The 11,547-nt window shown below is 38.2% G+C and overlaps 1 protein-coding gene across 1 annotated transcript; it reads left to right on the plus strand.

The window, feature by feature from the left end:
- Window positions 1–6,194: 6,194 nt before the first annotated feature.
- Window positions 6,195–7,825, plus strand: LOC132040276 (uncharacterized). Its single transcript, XM_059430904.1, has 3 exons — window positions 6,195–6,350; window positions 6,768–6,904; window positions 7,475–7,825. The coding sequence occupies exons 1-3, from the start codon at window positions 6,297–6,299 to the stop codon at window positions 7,644–7,646; spliced, it is 363 nt and encodes a 120-aa protein (XP_059286887.1). The 5' UTR covers window positions 6,195–6,296; the 3' UTR covers window positions 7,647–7,825.
- Window positions 7,826–11,547: the final 3,722 nt, after the last annotated feature.

Consider the following 11,547-nt stretch of genomic DNA (forward strand, 5'->3'; position numbering starts at 1 on the left):
TAATCAATCAAAGAATCATCGTCTTGAATGTATAACTTTGTCATAACTAGTTACACCTTGCGGCGTAAATGACATTGGATATTTTTCAATTATATTTAGATCAAAATCACTTCTACTAACTTGTAGTCTATTATACAAGGCTTGGAGTAGTTTTGAGAATTTTAAGTCTAGTGGAAAGTTAACATGGTATTTTGGGAAGAATCATCGCAAATTATTTTCCTCGAATATAATTTGTCCGTCCCGAGAATAAAGAAAACTCTAATTCTTGGAACATACGCATATTTTGAATAATTTAGGAGGAATACAAAAAGCAAAAACTAGATGAAACTTTGAATTTTTTGCCTTATACGAACTCGATATTAATAGGAGAAGTTTGAATATAGAACCAACGCGTACGCAATTACGATTGTCTTGTAGTGTTACGTCAAATCAAATTAAGTACGGAGTGTTGCACAACGCATGAAATAAGCGCGTTATGTCGAGTCCCGACGGAATAGCGCGATAAATTACCGCGTTATTCATTAACGCAATAAAATACGCGTTATGACGGATAACGCAAAGAATTTTAATGCATTATCTTGCATAACGCGATCATTTTTTCTTTATATCCGGCTACATTGCGCCATATTGTCACCTCGAATCCAAACGGAAAAACGTCATAATTCGAATCAAACTTTATATAACGTAATTTGACGAATAATCGGCATTTACCCAACCACATAACATTCCACGCAAAATTGAGCTACTATGTCATTTTTTGACCAATTTAGAGATATTAATCGTGTTATATCGTTCAACTCAATAAATATCTTTGAAGCGATGGATAGGACACGGGAACTAGATGATGATGATTTTCATTACTCAAATAACCCTAACGGCAGTTGATCGAGAATACTGATAATAAAATGAGAGGAGTGGGATTGGCGTGTTAGGGAGGGCGCAAGATCGGAGCACAAGTTAGCGTCGATAGGGCTTAAACGCCCCGAAAAATGCTATGTCAATGGTTTGCGGAACTATATAATTTGGCAGCTCTTAATCTTTTGTTTAGAACAATTGGATGTAATATTACCATAGGGTAGAATATGGTAGCAAAGATTTAGATCAGTGGGATACTACTCGACATTGAATATGCGTAGTCTACTAACAATAAGGTAAGTAGGTAGGGCTACTTATATAGTTGCAAAAGTATCCCGAGGGTATTTGGAGGTTCTTATTTATATGACCTACCTACTTACTTTGTTGTAAGAAAATATTAATCTTTATCGGACATTTCACATACTCCGAATTGAATATGGTGATCTAACAAAAGAAAATCTTGTGCTACCATATTCGCCTATGGTAACGTATTTGCATTGTTACTTACTTCGTGAAAACGATTAAGAGCCAAATTAAACTCTTTGCGGAGTTTCGCGAGGCATTGACATAGCACGTTTTTTTTGGGCGTTTAAGCCATCGACGCTAACTTATACTCCATTTTCTTTGCGGCCCTCCTAACACGCCAATCCCACTCTCTCTCATTTTATTATTGTATTCTCGATTGAATCCGTCGTTAGGGTTATTTGAGTAATGAAAATCATCATCATCTAGTTCCAGTGTCTTACCTATCATTGCTTCAAAGATGTTTGCTGGAGTGAACGATATAACACGATTAATATCTCTAAATTGGTCAAAAAATGACATAGTAACTCAATTTTGTGTGGTTGGTAACAGTTATTCGTCAAATTACGTTATATAAAGTTTGATTCGAATCATGATGTTTTTCTGTTTGACAATATGGTGCAGCGGTATAGCGCGAAAATCTTGCGTTATACCCGGTATAACACATTAAATTCTTTGCGTTATCTACCGTCATAACGCGGTATTTTATTGCGTTGTGACAGAATAATGCGGTAATTTACTGCGCTATTCTGCTGGGACCTGACATAACGCAGTTATTTCATGCGTTATGCAACACTCCGTACTTAATTTGATTTGACGTAACACTACAAGACACTGTAATTGCATGCATGCGTTGGTTCTATATTCAAACTTCTCATATTAATACCGAGTTCGTATAAGGCAAAAAATTCAAAGTTTCATCTAGTTTTTGCATTTTGTATTCCTCCTAAATTATTCAAAATATGGCAGATGTTCCAAGAATTAGAGTTTCTTTATTCTGGGACGGACAAATTATATTCGAGGAAAATAATTTGCGTTGTGATTCTTCCCCAAAATACCATGTTAACTTTCCACTTGACTTAAAATTCTCAAAACTACTCCAAGCCTTGTATAATAGACTACGAGTTAGTAGAAGTGATTTTGATCTAAATATAATTGGAAAATATCCAATGTCATTTACGCCGCAAGTGTAACTAGTTATGGACGATTGGTACGTTGAGACGATGATTATTTGAGTGCGCCTTATGATTATAGGCAATGCATAACTTTAAACGTCCTTGAAATATATAGAGAAGGTGCCCATTAATCGACTTGAATTCATGGCTAGGGTTCTCGGGAGGCCGAAATAGACACTTGTCGGGAAGCCCGTCTATAATTCAGCCAAGTCACTCAAGCGGAACCTACTTATCAACACAATTACCCTGACATGAGTACCTATGAAAGCATTTTGACTAGCCAAATGCCTCTGGATAGTTTAAGTCAGCAATTTGACGGGCAGTGGTAAATATTCATTTTTTACAATATTATTATTATGTGTAGTGGCACTTGAATGCTACTAATGATGTCGATTATATTATTTAGGGGTTATACACCTGATATGGATCATATCGGACGGTCTCCTCAATCGGAATGGATGAATCAGGTTGGAACATCCTCAGCCTATCCAACAACTCAAAGCGATGATCCTTCCTCAAGTTTCGGTGCAGTTGATTACTATCGGTACGTCTATTTTTTTTAACATCAATAGTGTTATTTGATCTGTAGTAGTTAAAACACCCTAATTTCTTATGTAGGGAGAATGTAGTGGTTGCACTAAATTATAGGCAAAGGCCTGCTATGGATTATCCGAATTATATAGTGACATCATCCATCGATAGTGAGAAAATACCTAATGCGGAGGAAAGTGACGATGAGATTGAGGTTGGAACTAATCCTCAACATCAAACTGTTGCAAGACATGATGAACGATCACGAGACACGAGGAGGAACCGAATTCACGGCAACCGTTTGAACAAAGAAGAATTAACTCCGGTTCAGCCGCAAAGCCAATTTCAACAGCAAGAGTCGACCCCGATTCAGTGGCATTCCGATGAGATCCCCTATCTTGATCATCGCCCAGATGCCTTTGTCTTTACTAGGGATGATGATCATATTTGGCGAAGTTTGTGGTGAGCCAGTGGATCTTTTAAAACAAAAGGCTCATATTGAAAAAGGGATGATTTTATTTCGAAAAAATCATTGCAAAGGCTATTAAGATTTATTGCATCCGGGGATGAGGGAGTTTAAAGTTGACGATTCCACACAAAAACTTTGGCGATTGGTACATGCAAGCGAAAATATCAAGGCGTTTGGATGCTCCGTGGAAAGCTGCCGAAAAGATGTGGACTATTTCAAAATTCTACACAAAGCACACTTGTGATATGGGTGACCTCCCGAGATGATCGTTGCAATCTAGATACTAATTTGATTGCGCGTGTATTAGTTGGCGACATTAGAGAAAACCAGTATCCCCTTCGCTTTAAGTTTATTTTATTTTTGGTGTTAATATAATGTTCCTCGTTGTTATATGATGATATTTCAACTTTTTTGTGTTCACTATTAAAGATTGTATTAGCCGTCACGAAAGTATATAGAAAGCTGTTACTAGGAGGAAGGCGTATCTTGGGCGTAGGCGTGCACGCGAGATAGTCTTCGGCAATTGGAGGGCTCTTTCAAGACGTTGCCGAGATACATGGCGGTTTCTACAACACTTCAATCATAGTGCATTGTTGTTGAATGGAAGCTCAAACGTGTTGCTCGGTAATATTTTTGATTTTGTGTTTTGGGCCTTGACCGTGCATTGATGGTTTTGTCGTTGTCGGCACTGTAATATCAATAGATGGAACACGTGTGTACGGAAGTATGACATAAAAACTGCTTTGCTAATAGCGATTGGAATGGAGCTATATTCCTCTAGCTTTTGCGATTGCGCTAATGAGAGCATTAGTACGTGGGGTATGTTTTTGGACTACTTAAGGCAACACGTTATTAAGGATCGCATGGGAATATGTGTGATATCGGATAGACATCTTTGGCATATTGCACAATATGTTCAATTTGCGGGGGGTGGCGACCACCCTTCGCTACCATCGTTATTGTTTAAGGCATTTGAAGGCAAACTTCCAAAAGGCATATCGAATCCCAAAGCACTTTTTTGCAATTGGATGTGGGCGGGCGAACGAGCGTCAGGAGAAGAAGTTTAAACACGGATGGACATTATTAGGCGGGCGAATGAGGAAGCCTTCCACTAGTTAAATGCAATTGATAAAGACAAATGGACATTACACCGGGATGAAGGTAGGCGATGGGGTACGGCGACGACAACGGCTACAGTCATTCAATGGCTTGTTGAAATACGCACGGGGACTACCGTCGCAATGGTGAGAATGACATTTAAGCGAGTTGTGGAGCGGTTCGTCGAGTAGATCAAAAGAGGCCAAAGCACGTACAACACGGGTCTAAGATGGATGTCAAAGCTGACTCGAGTACCACAAATATAAGGCTCGAAACATGACCGGATGAGTACGACTGCGGAGAGCGCATATTTGAACTCACAACAAGTGTGCACCGAGGTAAAGGAGGTAACGTCCACACAATTTGTGAGATTCCAAGAACATGTGGCAATCATATCACATGCCATGTTCTCATGCCTTCAAGTGTTTTATCACAATGGGAAAGAACGTCTCCCCGTACATGGCTAAGGAATATACAGTTGAAAATTATGCTGGAAGGTTCTACCCACTTGGTAGTGAGAGTTATTGACCACCAAATCCATTTTCAATGGTTGCAAATAAAGCACTTATCCGTAAATTCAGAAAGAATGCATACTCGCGTATTCATAATGAAATGGATGTTCCACCAGGGAGATACACTCGAAAATGCTCATTTTGCAATTATGTTGGTCATGATAAGCGCAAGTGTCCCTTACGGCATGGTGGTCAAACTACATCTCGCGGTGGAAGTATCTCTCGTGGTGGAGGAAACTTTCATAGTGGAAGTACCTCTAGTGGTGGTGGCATATCTCGCAGAAGATCAACTCAAAGGCATTAATTGATGAATGTTTTTCAACTCAAAGGCATTAATTGATGAATGTTTTTTAAGTTTTTTTCTTACTTTGTTGATTGTATTTTAAAAAGTTTGGGTTTCTTATTAATGAACAAGTTTAAGTATTTTCATCTACTCAGGGTTATGAATGATGCAATTTAACTAAGTTTTTTTTTTTTTTTGTATGAATGCTGTCATTTTGACTAACTTTTGATTAATTATTAATGAACAAGTTTAAGTATTCGTAAAGAACTTCAAGCTAATGTCACCGAGCCTTCAAACGAAAATGGCGTTCGAGCACTTTTCAACCACTAAAACGGCCATCCGAACTTTTGTGTATCCTTGATGTATTGATCCTACCTTATTAATCGCACAAAAATAAGTAGGGTTCTATATAAAATATTGAAGTTTCGGGGTCCCGAAGCATGATTAATCTATGGTCAAAGTATGTTAAAAAGTGTAATGGAAGAAGGGTTAACCAAAAGGGCCGGAAAAAAAAGAGGGACACTATAGCGCAGTAATGCGCTATAGCTATTAACGAAGCCGTCCCGTTCGCTTTTTTAGCGCAAGAAATTCTTGCGCTAAAGGTAGTTTGGTAACATTTTTTTTTTGTTGGGGTATTTTGGTTCAAAATATTTTTTTTTGGGGCATTTTGGTTCCGGACTCAATGGAAGAAGGGTTAACCAAAAGGGCCGAAAAAAAAAGGAGGGACACTATAGCGCAGTAAATTACTGCGCTATAGCAGTTAACGGAGCCGTCCCCGTTAACTGCTTTAGCGCAGTAAATTACTGCGCTAAAGGTAGTTTGGTAATATTTTTTTTTTGTTGGGGTATTTTGGTTCAAAATATTTTTTTTTTTGGGCATTTTGGTTCCGGACTCTCTTTTCAAAGAGATCTGAATTAAAGGAAAAATGGTCAAACCTTATGCTCAAGTGGTCCCCTTTATCTGTACAGGGTATGGGTTCGTTGAAACAGTAACCAAAATATCTAGCACTCATCTGATCCATTAATTGAACCGCAATTCTTGAAAAGGACTTCAATTCTTGATAAACAAACATGAAAACAGTGTGCTTACGGGTGACAAGAAGTGCTTTTGTTGGAGTTACAGTTGTACCGTTATTCACGTCCAATTTCGTCTGCTCTAGGTCATTAAATAAGTAAAAGCATCATAACTCAAGTTGTCTTTTTAAGGAAACTAGACAAACTAAAGTTCAGGAAAGAGTGAATATATTACTGGGGTATAATGAGTAAACAAGTTTAATGAGTCAAGGGCTAGGAGACCTACCCAATTTATGCAGCATTTCCATTAGCTGAAGCATAGGTTTGGTAGTGGGATTCGTATTTTCCTCCACTTGAATTAATTGGGCTCTTTGTGTGGATCCTTCAAGATATGGAGAAAACCATCTAGAAATTGAAATGTCCTCCTATCTAGTACCCGAGTTCATATGACATAAGTTTCTTATCCTACTAATTTTCTCTATTTTTATATTACCAAGCAAAGATTTAAAACTTGTTTTTCCTTGGCAGCTGTACTTCAAGTCCACTGATGTGTACAACGAGCGATGGCAAAATGCCTGGGTTATTCCTGCCTTCTGGCAAGTGTTGTCTTTCTCTCTCCTTTGCATCATCTGTGCTCTTTGGGCTCCATCTCAAAATTCCATGAGGTATGACCAGCCTTCCATCTCTTTAAGGCATGTTTTAGATTTGATTGAGTTAACAGAGCTCCTAATGTGTAATTGCTTACCATGAAACATGCTAAAATGGATCGCTTAGTAATGATGATTGTTCGTTCTTATCAAAAAAGAATAATGATGGATCGTTCATGATGTCTTTTGAATTAGGGATCCGTGGTACTTTTTATCTTAATAGAGTGTTATCTAGCATTATATTTAGATTTGCTTATCTCTAGAACAACAAAAGGAGAACACCTTGACCATGCGAGATAATGAAATGATTTCTCTTCCACCTAACCCTCCTTAAGAGATCATGAATGAATAAAGTTCCTTTGAGGAGGAAAGAAGAACATGATACATATTTTCCTGGTGTCAAAGATTCAGGATCGTTTTCTTCAAGCCATTTCATATCTTCCTTCATGAAAGAAGAATCTCAAAAATCACGAGTTTTTCTGTGAAAAAGTTTGGCGTTTCTTAGAACCCATATCATATGTTGATGATATTTACTATATTCTATTTACGTACTTCTATACTAACTGGTTTTCTTTTCAATACATCCAGATATGCCTATTCTGATGATAGTGAAGAGTTTGATAAGGATGTCACGTTGACGCTCATAAAACCCTCCCCTCTGCCAACTAAGGATGTAAGAAGTCCATCCAAAGTGAGATCAACGCCTGGTGGAAATGGGGCATCTAATGGTGGTGATGTGGAAGAAGACAAGACGGAGTAAAGTATATAATATTGTTCATATTACTGTAACGAAAAATGTCATGAGAAGAGTAGTTGCTGTTAGAATATTGTAATTGGTTTTTTCTGTGTAAAAATTATTGAAGGCGGATCAGGTAAAAGCCAAATAGGTAATAGCTAATCCGATAGGAAAATTGTTGTTTACTGTTGCCTTGGTTCATATTTGTTTCAGTACTTCTTATTAGATACAGTGTGATGTCGTCCAGTAGATCTGCCACACAAATAGAATTGGTTACTCTGTCTAATCCCTGCAGTATGCTCTATAGTGTTAGCCAGTGTTCACTTTATTTTAACTTCTCCATTTATTGCTCACAGCTGTCTATGCAATGTCACACAGTGATCATTTATCGAAGAATGGGTTTAGTTATCAAATATTGGATGATTAGAAACAATTTATTTATGTGACTTATTTATACTTCATCACACCATGCCATTTTTGTAACTCAGCTTGCTCATAACATCCCATAGGTGATGCAACACGCATATCAACTCAAGTTCAAATTCATATTCAAAATTAAACGCCAATCCCTTGAGTTAAGATACAAAGCAACCAAATTCAAGAACTAGCCGATCATTAAACAACAAGTTGAAGAAAAAATTCATATGATATTTTCTCTAGACTTAAAGAAATTTCAGAGAGTTTAACACTCATACTACTTTATTCACATTATGAAATATTATTACCTAGACAGTCATGTTCGAATGAAGATAACGCAAAAACAGGGTACATGATATAGCATTAAGCGAAATAGTTGATTTGGCGCCCCTTATTCAACCATAAACAACTGAGATTGGACAGGAACGGACTAAGAGAAACCTAATGGTCTCAAAGCAAATTCGGAAATGAACCCGTAAGAAATTGAATAAGAGAAGAGCGAAAGCACCCTTTACCTAGGCATCTGCCAGGGAATTTGAAAGCAACTCTGCTTGATTCAACTCACTTCACTTACAAAGCACTTTCCCAACGATCCTATCCAGCTCCCACACTCAAAATAAGAAAAGAGAAAACATCTGTCAAATGGAGGCCGAAGTTAGAAAGTCAGTGGATTCGTAGACAATAGCAAAAGAAAATAGATCGAAGAATCGAGAGTCTCATTCGCATTATTGTGTTTACTTTGTTGCGTTCTCTCGCTCCTTTCTCGCGGAGCTGCAAAAAGCCCTTATTCGGATTCAATCCGATTTAGCCTGTTTCTAAAGGGAATGAACGTAACTCTGATTTTTGATGCGCTGAGTTATTATTGCAATTTATTCAATTGTTATTCAAAATTCTTTTTATTGTCTTTCTTTTCGACCTTTTACCCGTGTACACGAAACACTAAAAGAATCTCTGTTCAAATAAAAACGACAAGCAAACCCAAAAACTAAAGTTGACGCAAGCAAGTAGAATTTTCTCTGACCCCCAGGGTGGCAAAGCTAGCTCTTTGTATCATTGGCATTGGGCAGGTAAACCTGGCTACACAACAACTCTGACTCTTGCAGAGGATCTAGTTCCGCATCAATCTGCTTATCTTATATAATAAGAGATAATATATAAACTTAGCATACCTATAATCGCTTGCTTGATTGCCCTCTTTAGCTATTTACTAGGGAACAAGCTCATCACATCACCCCGTGAACTCAAAGGTTCCTGGCGCTCTTTGCAAAAGATGCCGTAGAATCCCCAGACTTGTTGGTGCGAGAGGCGACCGAGGGTGCACGGAGCGCGGAACTATAGTAACTTGGTATGCAATATATTTTTCATATTCGGGTTGCCAAGTGAACCGCTCGGTCTGTTTCTAAGGCTAAGTCCGTAAAAAAAGAGTATTTCCCAAAGTTCCAACGCTTCAAAGGCCGTCGGGCGGGCGCTTCCACCAGCTCGGGAGTTGACCTCGAATAGAGATTAAGTTCAACTCTTATTGGTTCATCGAGAATGTCACCGAGGTCTTTCCTCAATCCAAGAATGCTTTCGGGGAAAATGACTTCAACTCGGAAGTCACGCAAATAAAATTTCTACCCTTGGGAGCGAGTCCCTATGCCGTGGACATTCTTTTTACCTAAACTAGGTTAGGATTTACCTCTCCTTCATTCATAACCTATACCGTGCTTCGGCGAAAATATGGACTTTCTTCCGATTCCTCATCCTCACAACGGAAACCGAACATCTACCGCTCTCCAAACACGACATCAGGAACTATAAAGGGTTGTTTGCTATAGCCAACCATACTAGCCGATTTGGACATGTGGCACATGCTTATTCGGAGGTTCGGAGTCTAGTCCGCCGTCGGACGACTTTCTTCCTTGACTATCTTTGCTTGTAGCCGAACGGTTTGATCCCTCTTTGGGAATGGAAAAGGATGGCTCGATGGATTTGTATGCCGACGCTGCTTTCTCTTTTTGCACTTCACTATTCCTCATCTTTATCCCCCGCCCATTCTAGCGAGGGTGGATTTCTTTGGACCTACGGGACCAAAGGCAACCGAGAACTTGCTATCAATGTCTCTTAGACTAGCCTTGTCTTTCTTTCAAAGAGCTTCTTTCATCCCTCTATTATACGAGAAAATACTACGTCGTCCGGGTTTCTTTTCGGAAAAGGTCGGCTAACAAAAGTAGTATGAGTTCCGAAGAATTCAATCCGGCTATAGCTCGTGAGACGGGCCGACCTCCAACTCTTAGCCTCATTCACGAAGACGCGCTCACACTCTAAGCATTCGATGTTGTCACCTTAAGGCGTCAGCGTGACACGCCTTTGCTTTCATGTCGCGCAATGTGATCTTCTCGACCGCCTTGCTGCGATGGATGCTTTCGATGGTAAGATTATCGATGTCAATTCCGATCCATGTTGCTTGGCTCGGTTCGGGACCACGGTACTAAGGTGGGGCTCTATAAGGCATGGTTTTCTTCTTCCTTAGTTCATATGATATTTTCTCTAGACTTAAAGAAATTTCAGAGAGTTTAACACTCATACTACCTTATTCACATTATGAAATATTATTACCTAGACAGTCATGTTCGTATGAAGATAAAGCAAAAACAGGGTACATGATATAGCATTAAGCTTTCAAAAGACACTAAACTACTTCTATGCTAAGCTAAGTCATTGTTTGCTTCCCTCATGGTGTGCTTTAATATCAACCTTCCCACCTTAAAGATGAGCCACCTACGATTATCAATAATGTAGGAAAATGATTTCCTTATAATTAGTTTCAAATTCAATTGGAAGCAATTTTTTCCTCAAAGGCAAGTTCAAGTCCTTATTTTAGGGACTAATTTCAGCATGTATATTTAAAGTGAAGGGAATATTTTTGTTGAAACTTACAATCCAATTTCCTTGTCGATATCTTATGACCCCTCCAATTCCTTTCCTCTTGAATTTTCTTTTGAAGCGTCATCTACGTTGAGTTTAAACAAGCATTTTTTTCGAAATAGTACATACTGGATTGTCAATAAGTACATACTGGATTGTCAATAATACCATGCTTATAGTAACTGAGTAGTATGAATTTTGTTAAGTGAATTTTTTTAATCTTATTTAATGTGTTTAACCTCTAAATCAAGTATAATTCATACGACATCAACTAGTAAGATTAAAGTTATAATTTTCGAAAGCTATCCTACTGTAAATATATGTTTTTAACAACCATTAGCAAAGACGGATGTACAATAGTTTTGGCTTAAATCAGGTATACATGTTGAGAAAATTTCTAAATATGTACATATAATGAACTGTGCACCTAGTAGAATAAATGGGTTATGGGTTCGGTCACAGTAGAGAAGAGGTGCCAAAACTCATAAATTTAAAATTCTAGATCTGTATCTGACCATTAGAGATGTATTTATAGAAAATCTAGGCTAATGGTGAGATTTGCTTTATGTAAGTTGAAGATATCTTATCTCTAATATCCTAG

The sequence above is a fragment of the Lycium ferocissimum genome, chromosome 12 (genome assembly GCF_029784015.1).
Source record: "Lycium ferocissimum isolate CSIRO_LF1 chromosome 12, AGI_CSIRO_Lferr_CH_V1, whole genome shotgun sequence".
Taxonomy (NCBI): domain Eukaryota; kingdom Viridiplantae; phylum Streptophyta; class Magnoliopsida; order Solanales; family Solanaceae; genus Lycium; species Lycium ferocissimum.